Genomic DNA, 21,761 nt, shown 5'->3' on the forward strand with positions numbered 1-21,761 from the left:
TGACCTCCCCAGTGCAGGGGTCCCAACAGTGCACAACAGTGTTCAGAATATTTTTTTAAACATGGATAACAAACTCGCATCTTTGTGCTTCTATTGTGTGTTATCAGCTTCCATTGTTTCTTTCCTGTTGCTGCGACTAAAACACCCTGACAAAAAACCAACTTAAGTGACAAAAAGGTTCATTTAACTCACAATCACAGGTTATAGACAATCATAGCAGGAAAGTCAATGAATCAGGAATATAAAACAGCTAGTTACATCATAATCATCAAGAGAAGACAGAAAATGAATACATGCATGCTGCTTGCTTGCTTGCTTGCTTGTTTGCTTGCTTGCTTATGCTCACCTCAGTTATGCCACTCTTATATAGTTAAGAACCCTCTTCCTAGGGAATGGTACCACCTACAGTGGGATGGGTCCTCCCACATCAATTAACCTAAGGAACTATCCCAGACTTGTTCAACCAAATGTAGACAATTCTTCACTGGGATTATCTTTCTAGGCCAGTGGACTATTAAATTTAGCTATCACATCAACACAGCTAGTTTCCCGACCCTCATTCAAGGTTATATTTATAGTATTGTTCTAGAATCAGTTTCTGGGGTTTGACAATATACTGTGTAAGATATTTTCACACGGAGACTAATAAAAGCTACTCCAGTATTATGTGAACTACTTTTGTGATTTTTTTTTTTTTTGAGACAGTCTTTCTACATAATCCCGAGTGTCCTGGAACTTACTATGTAGATCCATTTGGCCTTGAACTCTGACCTCCTGTCTCTGACTCCAGAGTGCTAGGACTAAAGGTATGCACCACCGTTCCCAACCCTCATAACTTTTTAGGAATGCTAAACTACTTCAAAATAAAATTATTAAAAAGAAAAATGCCTTAGCTTTAATTTTCTGGTGTAGGTTTGCTTCCGTGTGTAAACTACTAGGTAAAGAATCCCAATGGGTAATTAAGGAAGAAGTGGAGAATCAGCTAAACTAGAAGATATTTACAGGGAGCGTGGAGTGGGCTAAATGCCAAAGAGCTGGTTTCCTAACTAGAGACTGTCACAGAAGGATGTTTTCCTGTTGCTTTAGGTTGACCAGTCACCGCTTGTTATCCGATAAGGGATGGGCTCACCTATACCTCTGCAGAGAATACCTCAAGCAGGTCCTTGCATGTGAAGGTTTTATTTCTTCGGGGCAATAGTGGGGTGAGAGAGAAGTGATGTTTCAAAGTTCCCCTCTGCTGGTAACCAGAGTCCCACATACCAGAAGCTGCAAGAACAGAGCCCTGTTTTCTGTCCTGAGCCCTGAATACCTGAGAGAGGAAGCAGGGCTTCTTTTCAGCTATCCTCAGTGGCAATTACTTTGAAAGAAGAAAAACAGTATGGCACTGAAGGGGCCAGCATTGTGCTTTTGTGAACTGAGAACTGAAAATAAAAGACATAGAGGACTGGTCTGTGGAAAGAAAAACCAGAAACAAAAACCAATGAAATGTGCACTTCTTCATTTATACATCAGAAGGTTGGCCAAGGTTGTTTTATGTTATTTTAATTTTTGTAAAATCTATATTTACATTGAATGTGTTTACCCTGTCCCCCCACTATTACCCCTACTTATTCCCCTAGACCATACTTCTTTTTCCATGTCATATACATGCCTAAAATTTTATCTTCATAGGATCTATGTAGGTATCAGAACCATAAATAAAGCAAATAAATGACATCAGTGTGTTTGAGTATGTTTGGCCTGATTTTTTGATAGGAATATCACAAGTTGCACCCATTTTCCTACAGATGAGTTAACTTTATCCTTCGTTATGACTAGTAAAATTCATATATATACATATATGTATATATATAGCATATAAACATATATCACACATATAAAATATTACATGTGTGTGTGTGGGTATATCTGTACACATTATTGGGTTCTCTTTAACCATTCCACTCTTGCTGGAGAACTAGGTTTTAGCTGCCAGGAACAGGGTTGCACTAGCCATTGATGTCCAAAGAGCTGTGTAAAATGACCCAGCTATACCACTTCTGGGTATTTATCTGACTTGTCTCCAAGTCAACATACCACAGAGATACAGGCACATCAATGTTTATTGCAAGAAGGTTTAAAAAATCATGTATTTGATGAGAAATTTCATTGCACCAGAAATCATTTTTATTATATTAAACCACTCCTAACTTTTGTGTTACTACCATAGGCCGTTATGTGCACAGGGATGTAGAACTGAAAATAGCAACTCTTCTGCTGGTGGAGTTCATGGCTCTTCTGAACACAGACATTAAGGCCAGTAAAGGGCTCTCTCCAAGGGCTTCCTGCTATCCCTCCTGTTTGGTTTTATAGTTATTTGAGGGCACCGAGAAAGGCTTTCTCAGTGTGGTTATAAATTTCTCTCAGAAATTTTCATTTTGGGACCTCCAGACCCAAGGATCACTTGTGCTATTGGACAAAATCCTACATAATTTTGAGGAGTAATGAATGTAAGCAGAACTTTCAATAGGAGCCTAGGGGCCAGTGTTGATGACAGAATTTCTCTCCCTCCCTGTTCCTACAGTCTAAACACATATAATCATTAGCATTCTTGTCTATGGTAAACAGCTTCCATTCAAGGATACCCATAGAATTGTTTCATTGTTGAATTTTTATTTTTGGATGAGACCTTTATCAGCTATGTGGTTGACAGATATGATTTGGACATGAAGAGAGTATAACTGTAGCTAGCTATTCCCTGAGTAATCGTTTTAAATTTTGATGACGTTGGCCAGGTTTTCCCATCCTGCAGCATGTTTTTTGGTGTATTTCTTGCAGTTCTTCTCCAAACATTAGGTCCTGGAAGATTTTCTCTCCTAGTGCCACCTACACTGTCTCAGACGGGACAGGCAGATTCTGGGTACTTGCTGGCCAGCCAATCTAGCTGAAGTGTCAAGTGCCAGGTTCAGTGGGAGAACAGTCCAAAAAATAAGTGATTGAGGAGGACACCAGAGTAATGGTTATACAGTTACAGACATGTATGCAACACACCAGCATCTTGCTACACACACACAGACACAAACACTCAAGGTTTCATATATATATATTACAGAATTCGTCTGTATTTGATCATATTCACCCTCCAATTCTTCCTAGATACCCTTGTTCTATCAGTCCAATTCTGATTTTTAAGAATTAAATCCACCAAGTTCCAACTGTTCAGTCCCTTTTGAGTTTGCTCGGATGTGTGGCCTTCCGCTGGAGCGTGCTGTTTTGCTGGGGCTACACTCCAAGGAAACATGGATGCCCTATCATCCAGCAGCGATCACTTGTCAATACTACTTCCTTGACTTCTTCTACATCTGAGTGTGGGGTTAAGGTCAAATTTTATTATTTTTTCTTAATGTAAGGGTGTCAATTAGTTCCTACCATCTGTGGCTATTTTGTCATTAGTTCCACCAAGTGGCTATTTTGCCGATAGAGGAGTGTTTGTGTTTTTGCCCATGATCACTTGGGCTTATTCCCAGCTTTCTATTTTATTTCTCTGGCCTATGCCTCTATTCCTCTGCTGACACTGCACACTTATTCTTGTTGCTAAATGATGCAATTTGAAATGTGGAGTGCTCTCTCCCACCCTCTCATTTTTTTTTTTAACATTTTTATTTGTTATATTTACTTTGCCTTGCCAGATAAATCACAGACTATCATTTTAAACCTATCAATTTGGACACCCTTTGCTGTATTTTACTAAATTGACTATCCCCACTCACATTCTTGGTATGCTTTATTTATTTAAACCTTTGATTTGTTACATATGTGTTTTATAGCTCTAATATTTAAGAACTAAAGATGCTTTGTTAAATTCATACCTAAGTATGTCATTCCTGGGGAAGTAAGTTACCATCATAATTTTGGTTTCTATGTACTTGTCGCTACTGTACAGACATACAAATGAGATTTGTTACGTTGCTCTTGTTGGCTTCTTGATGAACATTTTGTGCTGCTGTTTGCTTTTTTTTTTAGATACAGATCCCCTTCCTTTCTGATCTGTGTGCATTTCTTTTTCTTTCATTGCTTTTGCTGCCTTGTTGTGCAGGCTAGATGTTTCCGTGCTAGGCTTAGAAAGACGATCAGGGGCTGAATGAAGTCCTTCCTGTTTCTTGATGTTGGAGGGAAGGGCTGCCTCCACTGTTTCAGACGATGTTGGCAATGGGGTTTTTGAGGCTGTTCTGCATCAAAGCAAGGAACTTGTCTGTTTTCTGCAGTCCCTTATAACTTTTATGGCTTTTAAGACATTGTGTGGCGTATGTGTCCAGGTATCACAGTGCCTGTATGCTTAGAAGACAACTTTGTGGGAGTTGGTTCTCTCCTTTCTGTGTGGCTTCTGAGGATCATAGGTTTGTAGGCTGGGTGGTCAGTGCCCTTACAAACCAAGTCATGTCGCTGGTCCTTGTGTTGACTTTTGGCAAGTACTTTTCCTACTTTTGAGTTTTTAAATTATATGTTATTTACTTCCTAGCTTGTTAATGAAGTGACTCAGCCTTCTGTCCATCTTCTGATCAAAGCCCCACAAGAACATATGAATAAGAAGTTATGAATGATATTTTAGTAAGTTGTAGTTTATACTTTCACACTAATTACCATAAACTTTGCAGCTTAAAACAAGAAACAAGAAAAACTACTCTCCCCAAGTTCTGGAAAGTCATACTCAAATTCGTTGAGCTAATCCATTTGTATCAGCATCTTCTGAGGAAAGCATTATTTTATCGCCTTTTCTAGTCTCCAAGGATAGTTTAAATTCTGTTGTTTATGATTAGTCCCTTTCCTCCATATTTACAACTAGTGCATCATTTTCAAAATTCCCTGTCCTTTTGCTTGTAACTGGAAGTGTGCAGCCTCCTTCTGACACTTTCTCTTCCTCTCTTTGACTCTCTCTCTTCCTCTTTCTATTCACCTTCATTGACTCTCTTTCCTTCCCTTCTTTCTCTCCCTCTATCTGACCCTGTAGTTTGTACGAATCTATGTAGATAGTCTAAGTATCCTTTCCACTCATGAGCCTTAATCACTAAAGTCCCTCTGGCCACATAAGAAATTCAGGAGTTACAAAGGTTAATAGGTAATCTTTGTAAAGTATCATTTTCTTTGTTGTATCATGAATTTCTTTGGGAGTGGCTTATTTTATTTTTAGAACAGAATCCTCTGATAAGCTGATATATTTCAGACTGTATATTTTTTCTAACTTATGTCCTCCTATGAGTAGTGACATGGCGCGTTTACTCTGGTTATCGATGTGCTCCATGCTCTTTTAGCATAGGTATAGTGCCATTATACAAGAAATACATGGCCCTGCTCTCCAGTGCAGGACAAAAAACACACTGCTCTCTGTCTTAAGAGTGTGATCTTAATGGTTCTGGCAGGTTGGGTATGTTTTAATATTTTTAAACTTCCAGTAATTCATTATTTGTAACTTGACAATACTGCGTTCACGTTAGACTATGGCACTGTGGCTGTAGCATGCTGAGCAGCAGTGCTAAGTAAGGAAACACCACACACAGCCTCTGCTGGTCGCTCAGATCCACTACCATAGTGTGACAGCTATACTAATGCTGTGCAAAGGAATGAGCATCATTGAATCTCAATACATCTTTATTGATAAGACATTAAAATTGAATTTCATATGATTTTACATGCTACAAAGTATTGTTTTTAAACAGTTTAATAAAGTAGAAAAATATTTAGTTTGTGAACTATATAAGAGTAGATGGCAGGCTAGATTTGGCTATGGGCCTTAATTTGCCATCACCTACCTTGATCTCATGGGATCTACATTTTAAAGTGGGAAAGGAGAATAAACCATAAAACAGAGAGTGAGCATATTAAAAGCAGATGATTTCACGTTAATTGGAAGATATTCAGAGAATAGGCCATGATGGAACTGATAAAGTGAAACTGGATATTGAGAAGACAGGTATGCATACGGTTACATACAAAGTATTCTATAAAGATGGTTTCAACAGCAAGCATAGAGGACCAAGTTCAGTGACTGTACTCAGAGGCTCCAAGAATGTGTGGCAAGAACTCAGTGAGGATGAGCAAGGAAGGGGATGGTCAACAACCAAATACAATGGTCCCACCACAGCGAGAAGGCATTGCTAGTGACATGACCATGGTAGGAGCTCTGCTGGGTCTAGCCCAACATCATACACTGGGGACTGGCCCTTGCTGATTTATATATCTGTACAAGCAGACAGAGGAGAGAAAGTTTTTTTATTTTTCCAGATAGTTCTAGAAGAACAGAGTATCTCCTGTATAATCCAGTATGTCAATGAGAATAGATACAATGGAACCACACAACGTGCTCCACTCAATGCCCCTCGTTCATATTAGGATAATTCACTGCATATTTTCTCACCACACAAAGATGTTGTTTACTGGATCACGTTTATAACAATTTTATATAAAAGTCTAGTTTTCATATAAAATTTATATTAAGTCCTTTATTTATAATTTTTCATTTTGTACTCAGACCAAACTATACATAACAAGCTTGTTGTATTTTCTTCTTATGGAATGGAAGGAAAACTATTTTTAATTTTGCATTGATTGGGACAATATCCAAAATTCCAAAGCTAGACTTCCTTTTTATGTGATCGTGCACTTAGCTTCATTTGTTCGGCAGTCAATTTCAGCAACTTTTTATGCGGTTGAAGCTGCCTGTTGCTAGCTGGAGAAGATACTGTATCTGGACTGTTTACAACCACAGCACATGAAGTTCTTGCATTTGAAAATAGCTCTACTTTAACTTTATTTAATGTCTTTCATGACTGTGAAATATCCTTCAGTTAGTTTCTTGTTTTCCTTTATTTTCTCCAGTACTGCTTCTAGTAAATATGATGCAAAAGGAAGCTGTAAGAGAACAACAAAAAAAATTATCAAAACTCTGTATTTTCCTTAGTTCAAAAACACATACAAGAGCTGATGGCTCAGAAGGTAAAGGCGCTTGCTACAAAACTCGAGTTCCAATTCTGGAATCCATACCATGGAAGGAGAGAACTGATTACTGGAGTTGTCATCTGACCTACTCAGACACACACACAGACACACACCGACACACAGACACACAGACACACAGACACACACACATACACACCATATGATGTGTATGCTTACACAAATACAATAAAGTAATACAAAATTAGAAACAATGGTTTGAAAAAAAGCACATACTAAATATCACGAATCCATTAGCATTTAGCTATCTGTAACTTTGAAGTCATAATGGGACCCTACTGGATCTCTTTTCAACAGATTTTCCTGGTTAGTGTGGGCAATTTTGGCTTTTCTAATAAAAATGATAAAAGAGCAGAAGTAAAATGAAAAAAGATAAACGCCTTATTGAACAATTCATGGTTTACTGACCATGTTAATGATGTAATCTGCAATACAAGCAGCTAAGCCATTCATCTTCAATCAGCTGATCAATAGCAGGTTACAGTCATCTCCAGGGCATGCAGCCCCACAGTAGTGGTACTATATGTTCATCACTCATAAAAGAATGAGAGAGAACTATCAATACACTTGTCTGTATGAGAGCCCAATATCTCAAGAGTTGCAGGATAAAATTTCAGAGAGAAAAAATGGCAAAAGTATACCCATTGATTAAGTTGTTAAAGTTTGTTTGGTATATCAAAGTGTAATACACATGTTTCAGGAACTGCTGAGTTTAAGAAATGTGAGAACAGTTTTAAATTTCATAATTGATATAACTTTGCTGCTAGTTTTCCTGTTCCCATTGCTTCCTTAGCTCACTTGTAGAATGTGGACATATCCCACATAGTTATGGCTTGAAGATAAGAGAGTTTAGATTGTTGCCTCAAATACCTTCTGTACTTTGACCTATTTCTTATTTTCTTCCTGCTATCTCATCTTACATGAAAGGTCTGACATAATTAGGAAATCCATTAACTATTTCTTGGGTTGTCCCTTTGAATGACCAGGAATACACCATGTTTGCGCCCTAAATACATTAGAATGCTTACAGTACAAATACTCCTCCCCCAGAGGGAAGCCAAATCAGGTTTTCTGTTGTGTAGGACAAGACCTGACGGTGTCCCTAGTCCGTACTGAGCAAAGACAGAACATGTCTTCTGTATGGCTCAGCCAAGGGATTATGATCAAGTTGATCAAAATGGTTCATTCCTGATTTTAAACTGGTAGGAAGAAAAAACATTAACTAAGATCTTTAAACAGCTTTCTACTTTTTAGCTAGTCTTTTCCTAAAGACAGTCTGACTGGATGTACACTTCCCCTAAACTCAAGAACTCTGCACATCTGTCTCACCTGAAATTTACCAGAGAAGCGTCAAAATGGGACATGTCTTTAGTTCTAACGTACAAATGAGTATAAGCTATGTATGTTGACTTGAAATAGCTTTTCTAGGTAGGAAAGTCATCATCATATATACACATATACACAGCATATACACACAATATACACATTTAAAAAATATTAAGAAAAGCCAGTATTATAAAACATTTATAAAAGAATTATGAAATACTTAATAAACATATCCATTGCTTTCAAATGAGTACATCCCAAAGTCAGTTACAAAGTTCTCACTGACTCTTTCATATACGACAATTAGTTCCTGTCTTGGAGTCTTATGAGTCCTTTCCAAGTTAATATTATTCATTTATTTAGCAAGATTTTCAGTAAGTTATACAGGTATGATTCTGCTTAATTTAGTATTAATTTATAAAATTTTCCAAGAGGCTAAGAATGAGTTTTCTCAGTCAACAGCCATTTTGGTTAATTGAAAATTATCATTTATGTCATATACAGATCACCATTAAAATGTAAATATCACAAATTAATGCTAATGTAAAGTTAGATGGAACATAACAATCTTTAATGATGCATAAAAACTCTTCAAAATATTTTTATTTTTAAGAATATATTTCTGTGTGTCTCTGTGGGTATGTATGTATGGGTACAGGCACCAATGGAATCTAGAAGAGGGTGTTGGATGCCTTGGAGCTGGGGCCACATGTGGATGTGAACTGGCTAACATGAGTGATATTTATACTTGCATCTTGAACTTGGGTCCTCTGTATGAAAAGCATATATTCCTAGATGTTGAGACATCTCAATAGCCCCTTGCCCCAAAATCTTATAAAAACTACATGAATTTCAGTTTTTAGCATACAGATTGGCTATAATTAGTACTGGAATGGTACTTAAAATATGGCATATCTTAGAAAATGCTTTTAAAATTCCATGGCCCGCCTGACTGCTTTAGGTACATACATATAGAGTTCTGGAATTACAGGCATATACCACCATTAAGACTTGAATGAAGTATTTTTTTAAGTGAAAAGTATTTTTTAAATTTTTTATTGGATATTTTATTTATTTACATTTCAGATGCCATCCCCTTCCCCATTTCCTCTTCCTAGAAGAGGAAAACCCCTATCCCATCCCCCTCCTCCTTTTTGCTTTTATATCATTTTAATTGCATGCAAGTATTAAGGTCACTTCTAGGTTGAGGAAATAGCAATATAATAGGCACAAATACTCAAGGAACAAGCAAGACAATAAACATAAATAGTCAAAAGAACAAGGAAGGCAATGATCACGGTTTCTAAGGGCTTATCAGGATGACCAAAATATCTGAGCCTATTTCCCTGTCCTAGCCCAAAGTCCTTTTCATGTCTGAAGTCGACTTCTTTGTTCTAGCCTAAGATTTAGATTCCTGCTTGAAATTATTTCCTTCTTCTAGAGTAATATTTAGATGCCTACCAGAAATTACTTCTTTGTTCTAACCTAAGATTTAAATTCCTGCCTGAAATTACTTCTTTGTTCTAGCCTAATGTCAGATTCCTGCCCGAAGTCCACTTTGTTGTCTTTGGCCCATGTCAGATTCTTGTCAAGCAGCCCCCAAAACTCTCCGCCTTTCCCCCTTTTTCATTTTATAAACAAGACTGAGCCTTTCTTAGGTCATTCTGACAAGAATGCCTTCCTTACCTGTCATGGAATATGCATTATCCAAAATAATGCACTTATGTCTTAGGTTGGTAAGGCTCTGTGCAGAATCTTACCCGTCCTTAGCTTGCCAGCCTGTTATTTAATAACTCTGTCTGGGGGTCCATTTTCAGTTTTAAGCCATGTACTTTGGCTGCCAACTTGTTGATGTTGTTAAAAACAAGCTTTAACATGATGGGCAGGAATAAAAGTATTCCCAGGACAAAAAGAGCTAGCATGATCAAGCTACATATGCCGTTCTTGAAGTTTGACAAAAATAGAAATACTGACCTCAGGCCATGGGTAATTTTATTTTTAAAAACAAGAAAACCTACACCTTCTGCTATTATAGAGTCCATAACAAAAGCAAGCCTGTTTCCTCTGAACAGTTTACAGTCAATGATGCTGTTTCTGCATGCATTCTGAAGGCTGCTAAACCTCTCCAATAAATGCTTCAGATACAGAAAGCACAATGTCCTTTGCATAATAGGATTTTAGGGTTGGATTTAAATTGGAAACAGATTGGCCAACAGTGAAGAGATTTCACACACATTCCATCACATACACACAAAATGACAAACCTAACAATTGCACTACCTTGGTATTCATCTGTGATGGCCTGTGCTAAGCCACAATGTCCATGGAGCTTGTGTGATCTATTTCTTCTAGATAAAAAAAGGAGCGCAGCTCCTGGTTCTACCACAGCAAAGTGATGTGGCTTTACATCTCTGGCATCCAGGAAATGTGGCGTGGGAAGAGATTTCTTGGTATAAAAGGTTAAAAGGAATGCCCGAACAACTAAACTTTTGCTTGTTCCATCTCAAAGGTCTCTGTGGCTTGGATATCCATGTCATACAATGTAATTCTGTTACTGGAGGGATTTTCCTGAAGTCACATGGATTCTCAACCTCTCTTTTGCCTTTCTTAACTGGTTTGACCTTGTCAGAATCCTAAAATCATTCACACTTATAAATTATGGTTAATGTTCCTCTACAAGGTGAGATAAAAGTGTAATGTTTGAGAAGTATCATAAAAAAACACTGAAGCATAACAATCATGAGTATAAAACATCAGCACTGACTGCAATATCAGACAGTGAGTTTATATTGAAAGCTGGTGTATTAAAATAAGGAGAACCTTCAAATCTATGGGATAAAGCTAACACCGTGACCATTTCACTCTTGTTTCTTTTTGTTTGAAGGTGATTCTTCAAAAGATACTACTTTTATTAATATCTAACTTGAGTATATAAAGTAAATTTTATAAAATTTTTACACAATAGCTGCTAGTCAAACGACCAGATATAGTGATATTCAGGATTTTCTAAGGAAGACCAGTGGGGTTTTTGGTCAATTTAAGGGTGAAGAATTTGGTATAATGTTACATATCTTGTTATACACACATCAATACATACACATACACTGCATACACAGACTTACACATCTAAAAGGAAAGCATCTAACTTGTTATCTCAAAATTAGAAGAATGAATTTGTTAAAATAAATAAGGAAAAATTATCCTTAATTAGATTTGACATTTAATTTTGAGATATGTTTTTTAAATACAGTTCATATTTCTCCTACTTGTCCTAACAGATACAACTCTTGCAACTCTGCTGAAAGCTGACAGAGAAATCTGCATCTGACACCCTCCAATCTGATGCCCTGAGAAATTTCTGGTAGAATCCATAATTTATCATCACTTAAAATTTGAAAATGGCTCTAGAAGCCATAGACAAGAATTGAAAATAGTTAAGACTTTAAGTTATTTTAACTTTTTTCTTATGCCTCAAGGAATACGTAGATAAAAGATGAAGTAAATTGGTGACCTATGCTATTTATGAAGTTCTTGGAAGATGATGACATTTAGTATGATACTTCAAGATTTAGGAAAGGAATTGTTAGCAAATTCATTATAGGTACATTCTACAAAATGGAAGAGAAATATGTGAAAATTATGTTTAAATGAGCCTTTCATGCAAACCCAGCAGCACCCTAGACCTGTGATAAAGCTCTTCCTCAGGATCCTGTGTGATACTGGAGTATTGTTTTGATGCTTCCTGCACCATGCTAACACCTATCATCAGAACTTCCATGGGAGGCAATGGTCTTTCCTGACCCATGCCCATCAAGCCATTTTAGCAAACTGACATGTATGGTCATAGGTCAGAGCTGTCTTTTTACCTTCAAGGTAAACTGCCTCATTTCTCTAAACCTTCTTGACTTCAGTTTGGGCCTGTGCTACTTTTGGGGAATACCAAGGCCTCGCACATTCCTACTTTACCCCACCTCCCACACACATAAGAATTTCAATGATGGAACTTGTCTTACCGGAAAAGGCAGCATACAATAGAACAAATAATACATTTACTGTCAGTAGTAAATGTTTTGTAAAATGACTCTTTTTACCAAAGCCAAGAACTATATGGTATAGGATATGTCTATTCATAGTTTACACTGCAGAGTTATCTAATTGGTTCAGGTAACTCTGACAGCACCATAGACTGAGTGGCTTGAACAATCATTTATGTCTCACAGTGTTTTCATGTGGTACATAGAAAAAATAGCAAGCTGCCTTAGCTCACAGGCTCTAATTCCATTCATAAGCAACTGGTTCTCATGACCTGTTATTCCCCTCCAATGCCCCCTCTAAGCAACAGTGCAGAGGTTTAGAATTCACACAGACCCCACTGAGTACGTTTCTGTATAAGTTAAGCTGCCCCTTTACCCAAATTACTGTTTTCAAATTCATAATCGAAACACTGGTATTCCTATCTAGTCCTTTTGAGCCCCCAAAATGATGTTTAATTTTTATATAAGAAGATTTCTACTTCAAACAATAGATTGTAAGCTCCTGAAGGCTTATTTTGTTGTGTTAAAGGAATAATTGTGTGTGTGTGTGTGTGTGTGTGTGTGTGTGTGTGATGTTGATCAACAGGCACTGGGATAGTTTTCACTTTTGTCTATGTAACTGTTATGAACAAAGTTACATAGAATCTGCTCAGGAACCTGCTTTCAGTTCTGTCAGCAGTATTCTGAGAGGCAGAAGTTCTGGGCACTATAACTCAGTGTTTAGTGTTTTCAGGCACAGGCAAAGTGCTTTATCCTCCCATCAGTGATACAGAAGGGCTCTGCTTTCTTCCCACTTTCATGGGGACCTTGGTGTTTTCTTGTTTTGAATTTAAAACTCAGGATCTGAATAATTTCTTTTGTCTCCCATGACCAATGCTTTCTCATAATATGGTCACTCAGTAAACATTGTGAATGAATCACACAGATGATCCTGAGTGGAGCATAAAGGAGAATCTATTGGGATTCAGGCAAGACTTAATTTTAGAAAACAAGTTAAAAACCATTTTATTACAATACAAGGACATGTATTGGAGTAGATGAAACTACCCAAAGATGGCCACTAAAACAAAGAAAGTTACCACAAGCAAAAAAGTTAGAGTCTAATAATTTTAAAGAATTTTTTTTTTTTTTTTTTGGTTTTTCGAGACAGGGTTTCTCTGTGTAGCCCTGGATGTCCTGGAACTCACTCTGTAGACCAGGCTGGCCTTGAACTCAGAAATCTGCCTGCCTCTGCCTCCCAAGTGCTGGGATTAAAGGTGTGTGCCACCACCACCCGGCTAAAGAATTGCTTTAACTTTAACTTTAACCAAAATATGTCCTTTTTCTAAAACAAAAGCAGCTTCAAGTTGTTACACAAAAGCCCTGAGGAGGACTGGAGACTTTAAATCTTGCTGTTTTGGCTAGCTGTAAGGAGTGTCTGTGGATGACCATAAAGTTTTGTATGCGTGAGAGCAGGTGAGCATTCAGCATATGCACACATGGACATGTTACAAATACCATTCAGGAGGAAGCCACACAGAAGTGACGGCTTCACAGCTCCATGAGGGACTTGGGTTATCCCTTTGCTGACTGTTCTCTCCAGCTACAAAGACAGGGGAGTTTATCACCCTTACATATCCCGGCATGCTGGAGAAGAAAAGCAGTATTTTTAGAGAGGAGACTAGAGAAAAGACAGCACTTTAATCTCTGAAGCAGGAACAGAAATATTTAAGGCCAAAGGAAAACTAAGGAGAATACAACTTTGTTCCCAGGCACTGAAGGAGGGAACAGGAGAAAATGTTAATCCAGGTACCCAGGATTATCCTTTTCTTGCCCACATAAGAATGTGAAACATTTTCTTCAATGGTTAAATTAAAGTAAGGCCAGACTAACAAAAGCCGGGATAAATTAAGAAAAAGCAGAACACTTCAAATATTATTAATCTATTAAGAATTCAATGGTTTTAGTCCCTGTTGAACATTTCCTTCCTAACACACTGGCTCTCTTGGTCACTGAAGTTCTTCAACACACATTCAACTTTCTCATCACATGGGATGCTAAGATGATCCATTTCTGGTTTGGGACTGTCTGTGTACTCTCACGCGGGTGGTGTATTAACTCTAAGTAATGTGTCCAGCTCTCCTGCTACCATGGCTGGGGCACATTGGGACTCTTCTGCCCTCATGCACCTCTGTAAAGTGCAGTCTTGCTCAAATTCCAATGGCATCTGGCCCAGTTCTATTTTCATTAGCTCCTTAAACTACATAGAAACAAGTATTAGGGGTTCTCATCTTTCCTTCATCTTTCTCTCTCACAAACTTTAAATTTACAAACAAAGCAATACAAATAGAAAACACAAGTAAAACTTTAAAATAAAGATATCCACCCAGAGAAAATGAAAGCAGACCGTACGAAGTTGCTTTTCAGTGTGTTCCTAACTAGGACTCTGTAAACTTCAGAAAAATATCAAATACATGGAACTACTAACTACATTACATCTACTGGAAATAGTGAGGGTATGTCCTTGCATTCTGTAATCAAGTGTGCACATGAATAAAAGGCTCTAACTTCTCACTCTAGTGCTTCCCAGCCAGTGGCAGTAATAGATACCACATTGTACAGCTTCACCATGCCACGGGGGAAAGCCAGGTTTTTACTTTGTGGCAAATGCATAATCAGTATAAAATTTCACTGAATGAAGGCAGTCAACAAACATGGGACCAACTAGTTCAATACTGAGTGAGGTACTATCGTACAACACTGAAAAACAGAGAAGGGAGGACGAAAACGTGTTCTATACGTTTATCTTTGAAATACTTTAATACCATTACATCAGAATCAAGTCATGTAGTTTTGTAGGGAATATGGTCACTTATTCTACAGCTCAAAGGTTGTGTAACTGCACACACAAGAAGACAGAGCTGTAAAGGAACCAAACATATTCACAGTTTTGCCCCGATAATTCTGCGAGCAGCTCAGACTCTAAAATACTGATGGGCAAAGGAAACATCTTTTAAAACACAGGACAAATACAATTTCTGGGATAGAGAGAGAAGAAAAGAGATGTTTTCTATTTTATAGATTTTTCTCTTGAGTATAATTATAAAGTGACATTCAAGTGCAACCAGTGAAATGCCTATTTTTTTCTCACAAAATCTAAAGACATCAGCAAAACCACCCCTGTCAGTAATAAAAATAAAAAGTCTTTGACTTTTTAAATGTTATCATACTGTCACAGCAGAATAAAATTAGCTTGAAAAACGATTTAAAGGCATATGATGCCGTTCATTATGTATGATGGCAACAGCAGTGCTTCTCAGTGTTCATAAAGGCTGCTCCATTAAATTTACCTCCAGTCAATAATTAGGAGTCCACAAATAAACCTGGGCAATTAAATCAATACTTCCAGGCAATTATATTCCAGAGTCCAGGCTCAGTGGCACAAAAAGGTACTATATCAACCTGCAGTATTAAGCAGTCTGATGCCATTTCAACAGGGAATTTTTAATACTAACTGGCCAGAATAAGTATATATCTAAATAATGCAGAATATGTACATGTACTTCCACATATGTAAGACACTTGCTTATACACATATACAAGTGCATGCATGTGTGTGCGCACACACGTATACATGGACAAGAACAGTAGTTTTAGCAAGATTTAAACATATTGATTTATTATTTTATGGATATAATTGATGATAAAATTTCTAATTAAAGGAACTACAAGGTCCTAGTTATAAGGCCAACATCTAGAAAATCATTACAAGTTTATTTCTCTCATTTTAAAGCTGAAAAATACTTCATACCAACATTGTTGATCTCCTTCATGTGCCAGGCACTGGCCTGAGCCTGAGAAAGCAAGGGGATTAAGAAAAGAGCCCTGTAGGTGGACCAGCAGTTACAAGCATGTGCTGCTCTTGCAGAGGGTCTGAATTTGGTTCGCGGCACCCATACTGGCAGCTTACAATGGCCTGTAAGTTCAGCTCCAGAGGGAGTTGCTACTCTGGCCTCTGAAGGCACCTGCACCCATGTGCACCTCCCGCTATCCCTGCCCACACACATGATTAAAAGTAAAGGTGAATCAAGAGAAAGAAATGACTTCTCTTTCTCAAATCAAGTTGTCACTATAAAAGGGCTTCTTTCATACCCCTGTTTCTGTATTTGAACAACTTTTAACAAAAATGTCACCTATAACATTCTATTACTGAAGTCATTTCAGATAAGGTTTGAAAACTCTATAAGGCTAACACTAAGAATATTGGCATCTTATGTATCATTTACTTATTGTTCTTCATTTCTTGTCTTGGTGCTGGGAGTTGAACTCAAGTCTCTGTACATGGCTAATCAAAGCACTTGGCCACCGAGAGGCATCTCCAGGCCTTCCAATGCTCTGTTCTTGACTTCACTACAAACACAGGAGATGCTACCGGGCATATAAATATGAACTAACAATACTTAGTATCAATTTGTTTTTAATTGTTACAGAAACATTCACAGGGCCTTAAAAAAAGCCACTGACTGGTAGTTTTTGTTTGTTTGTTTGTTTTTTGTTTTTCTTTTGCCAGTTTGAGAATTATATTTTAGCTTTTATTTATTTCAGTTTGGGTTTCAAATAAACAATTAGAGTATGCAAAAAAGAGAGACTATAATGAAAAAGTTTTAGAATGCATTACATGCTGTCAGTGATGTCAAAACAAAAGCTGCCTCTGACTAGAAAAGCAGGCTCTCACCTGCCAATAAACTGCCCTTGATCACTTACAAGAGGGGCACATCCCAGCAGACCATGTGTGTATTAAAAAAATACTTGAAAGGGGAGGAAGAGTATATCACACTGGTCACAGCAGCAGCCTCAATAGAGCCCTCAGGGACCCCGGCTCGGCTTGGCCTTGTCATCCTCTATGCAGCCTTCCACTCAGCCCAGAAAACGTCGATAGGAAAATGTTTGAGGGGCCTCTGGTGGAAATTTTTTCATTCTTTCTGCATTGACAGGATGCCAAATCAATATTTACTTCCCACTAACAAGCTGCTCGAGGTCTCAGTAGAAAATATTGTAGCGAATGCGGGAAGACACAGTAATAAACAGCTGTCCGGCTGTGAGGAAAACACGAATTGACTGGAAACAGGGCCACAGTAAAAGGTCACCGAAACCCATGAACTCCTCAGGTGTCCGTATCAACTTCCAACTTTAAAGACACTAATAAAGAATCTCTTTTCCTAAGAGGTTGGAAGAATGGATCCTTTTCACTCTAGCAAGCAGAGCAGTTGACTCAATAATTTAATTAATGCACTTGCTGAGGCCCGTGTTGGCTCTTTCTCAAGGCATTTGCTTCATTTGTTAAGTCCAAAGGTACAAATAGGGAGTTAACTTACTGTTGACCCCGGGGATGCTTCTTCACCTAACATAAATAAGAGGGTCTGCAAATGCGAGGCTGGCGACATTTATTTGGAAATTTTAATATATGAAGCACAAACATGAAATACCTGTCCTTCAAGAAGTTTCTGAATGTACAACATCCACTCCTTGTCATTTTCAGCATCTATCTTTGTCTTCTCAATTTCCTAAGGAAAGTAAAAACAGGTACATTAATTGACGTGAACTTACTCAATTCTGCTAGGATTTAGCAGCTAAATATTGCATACATCTATAGGATATCAACTAAGAGTGACCCATCTCTTCCAAGGTGGGATATTTAAACCCAAACTATGTAATATTTAAGTTGTAAATACTCACATACACTTGGAAGCTATTTTTGTGTTTATATATTTTATTTATTTATTTATTTATTTATTTATTTATTTAAAATACATTTCAGATTTTATCCCCTCACCCCATTTCCCACCACCACCCAGGAACCCCCTATCTCGTCCCCCCTCCTGCCTCCACAAAGGTGTGCCCCCACCTACCTCCCCTCCCCCCTCCCCACCGTCGAATTCCTCCCTGCTTGGTGTTCAGCCTTCATGGGACCAGTGATCTCCTCTCCCACCCATGCCCGACAAGGCCAGCCTCCCCTAAGTAATACAGCTGAAGTCATGGGTGCCTCCCTTTGTGCTCCCAGGCTGGTGGTTTAGACCCTGGGGAGCTCTGGTTGGCTGGCACTGTTCATAATAAATTAAGGATTGTTTTCAGCTTCCACAGTGTGGCTCCAGATAGGGATGGAGTAAAAAAGATGTTACAGTAAAAAGACGAGGCAGGGCTGGAGAGATGGCTCAGTGGTTGTTAAGAGCACTTGCTGCTCTTGCAGAGGACCTGAGTTTGGTTCTCAGCACCCATGTCAGGTGACTCACGACAGCCCATAAGTCCAGCTCTAAGGAATCCAACTCTACCTTCTGGCCTATGCAGGGATATTCTCTCTCTCTCTCTCTCTCTCTCTCTCTCTCTCTCTCTCTCTCTCTCTCTCTCTCTCTCTCTCTCTCTCTCTCTCTCCCTCCCCCTCCCTCTCCCCCCTCTCTCTCCTCACTCCCCTGCATTGTGAGCATGTTCACACACACAGAAACAGCACACGTGAAAGAGTAGAAGCATTTGAGAAACTAACAGTCATTGAAATTTACTACCTGCCAGTCTTCACACTAAGCACTCCACACAGACTCTCATCCTTCAACATGAATTTACTGCAGTTGGATGGAGTTTAAAGAACATAATTCAGGCAAAACACTCCAGCCCTTAATCTCTATAAGATGTATAGTTCATCCTAAATAAACTCTGGTCTGTAATTAAGCACAGTGAATATATCAAGGTGCCCTGATACTGTTCATAGTGTGTCTGTGCTCAAGTTCTTTTTATTTTCAGGAGGTTTTGCAGACTGGGTGGCAATGTGAGGCTAAGGCAGAGGTCTCCAGTATCAGGTGCGTCAGCTCAGAGGCATGGGTGCTGCTTTGGGAGTCTTTGGAACTATGAGAAACCTTTTCTAAGGTCACACACTTAAAGGAAACAATTTGTCTAATTCCCCTACTCAAGTGATATGATGTCTTTCTAATTTAAAGGCCAGAGAACATCCTCTTAATACCAAACAATGAAAATCATGTGCTTGCATTTGTGTGTGTAAGGGCACAGGCACATGCATGCGCGCGCGCGCACACACACACACACACACACACACACACACACACACACACACCCACCATCAATGATAAAAAACCCTGGCTTACAATATACACAATATGACTAGCTAAAGAGAATGGGGGAGACAGGAAGGGAAAACTGGCATGAGTAACAAGCATCATGAATCTTCCTAATTGCTTATCATGTCTGCTATCGTTTCCTGTTACATACTTGACTCATGTCTGTATTATATATTGAATTTCTCTAAAGGCACTGAGTTGGTTATACTGTATGTATCTTTCTTTGACAGCTCGACAAAATCTTCATAAAGTGAAATCTAAGAATTATAAAACAAAAAAAGTATATTTAAGTAAAAATACAGCCAGCCCTTTATTAATAAATATTCAAATGATCTTACCATTTCATCTTCTGTGTCCAATATTTCCTCCAGGTCTGACTGTGAGATGTTCAGAATGGAAGCTGCCAAAGTCTGGGCTTTATGGGTTGAGGTTTTACAAGCATGTCTGCTTTTCTGCATCTTCTTAAGCTCTCTAATTTGATGTCTTGTCCGATGGACTTCACTTTGTAACTCATTGACCAAAGCCTAAAACATATTGAAGAGAACAAGGGCTCATATGGAAGTCATAATGAAGACAAAATGGCCAAAACATAAAAATGTGAATTCACTAGTAAATCATTTTTATTAAGGGTACCCTGATTTTATTTATTTTGGAAGAGAATGGGTTGCTATCTACCTATTTTCATTATGTAATAAAATCTCTCTTAAATCACCTCTTAACTACCTTTCTTTATTAACCAAAGCTCTCTAAACTCAGTTTTAGAGAAGCTAACTGGTCTCTTGGTTGGTCAAGCTTGTAGCAGGCAGGCTACTTGTAACCGTGATGAAGCACAATTGAGCTGATGGGACAGTTCTCTCTGTAAACACACTATTTGCTTATTAACTGTAATAAGCTACTGCATAGTGAGTTTAACTGTTACATATGCTGATGAAAGATGGTCACTGAAAAAGTTTGTTCTGCTTATTTTATGAAATCTAAATTAGAGATACTGGGAACAACTTGACATGATCAAGTATAGTGCCAGTGTGATTGACTCATGGTCATAAGGTGGGATGGGCTGAAAGCACACAGGAAAGCCGAAATGATGTTATAAATGATGTATTTATGTTTTCACTTTGAGAAATCAAGAAGAGCTAGAGTATGCCACTCCTACTCTGCATGGCCAGAGTTCTGTGTGGTGACACAAGGATGGCTTTGGGAGCCCAAGGCAGGCTGGCCAGGTTTTGGGATCTTTCAACACTTTGTTAGTTCAAAGGCTTCAATTAATAATCATCCTCATTCAATAAATAATCAGCTCTCTGATACAGAGCAAAAAGTAAAATTACCACAACAAAGAGGTTGCTGTCCTGTTGTTAACTGTTACTTGATTCTTTACTCTTCCTCCCAGATACATACGAAAATCCAAACAGACAGAGTGAAATGTCTGTTTCTTCACTGTATTAGCAAACACCAATTTGGTACTTTAGTACAATTTGCTTTATAACTATTTTGAAGTTCCAAATTTTCATTTCTATTATTATAGATCAAGTGGAGAATCAGCCTTGACATACCTATGTCTTCACTGGCATTTTAATTTATATTTTAGTAAATCACATTATGCTACTGAAATTATATTTGCCTATTGAATATGTTAATTTTTTATAGTTTATTCTTCTTTTAACTATATTGTTTCATGGGAAAAAAGTTTAATGTAGTTGTCCTAGTTAGGTATCTACTGATATCTATGTGAGAAATAAATGACCACAAACAAGTTGGGGAAAAAAGGTCAAAATACAGGCAGGAACTGAACGCAGGAACCTGGAGACAGAAACCTGGAGGCAGGAACCTGGAGGCAGGAACCTGGAGGCAGGAACCTGGAGGCAGGAAGGGAAGCAGGAGCCACAGAGGAACAATACTTACTGACAAGTGCTCATAGCTCCCTTATCTTGCTTTCTTATACAACCCAGGCCCACTTGCCTATGGATGGGACCACCCAAAGTGGGCTGGGTCCTCCCATATCAATTCCCCATCAAGAAAAGGCCTCATAGACTTGCTAACAGGTCAATCCGATGTGGGCTTTTTCTTTTTTTTTAAATCTATATTCCTTCTTCCCAGATGACCCAAGTTGATAAAAATCTAAACTAACTAGCTCTGTAGTTGAATTATAAGGCTTTAAGATGTGTTCTTTTTCTATCTTTTACAGTGGAGATTTTCTTTTTGATGTGACTCAAATCAGAGCCCTGGAAAAGACTGAGGTGATCTTTCTGCAGGAGACTCTGGAGGAGGATACTTGAGAATAACACACTACATATTCAGTTATACAAACGTT

At 38.2% G+C, this 21,761-nt stretch overlaps 1 protein-coding gene across 4 annotated transcripts in view; it reads right to left on the reverse strand.

Annotated features, from left to right (window-relative positions):
- Nucleotides 1-5,607: 5,607 nt before the first annotated feature.
- The window catches only part of Cntln (centlein), a 240,402-nt gene continuing 224,248 nt past the window's right edge, over nt 5,608-21,761 (reverse strand). For 2 of the 4 annotated variants that reach the window (XM_076934702.1, XM_076934701.1), the window contains exons 24-26: nt 19,792-19,977; nt 17,816-17,893; nt 6,639-6,885 (exon numbers count right to left, since the gene is read on the reverse strand). In XM_076934702.1, the coding sequence (XP_076790817.1) occupies nt 6,784-6,885; nt 17,816-17,893; nt 19,792-19,977 (366 nt within the window). In that variant the 3' untranslated portion in view covers nt 6,639-6,783. Of the gene's footprint in view, nt 6,886-17,815; nt 17,894-19,791; nt 19,978-21,761 lie in introns of all 4 variants that reach the window. The other 2 variants (XM_034503722.2, XM_076934700.1) reach the window with 2 other exon arrangements.

The sequence above is a fragment of the Arvicanthis niloticus genome, chromosome 5 (genome assembly GCF_011762505.2).
Source record: "Arvicanthis niloticus isolate mArvNil1 chromosome 5, mArvNil1.pat.X, whole genome shotgun sequence".
Taxonomy (NCBI): domain Eukaryota; kingdom Metazoa; phylum Chordata; class Mammalia; order Rodentia; family Muridae; genus Arvicanthis; species Arvicanthis niloticus.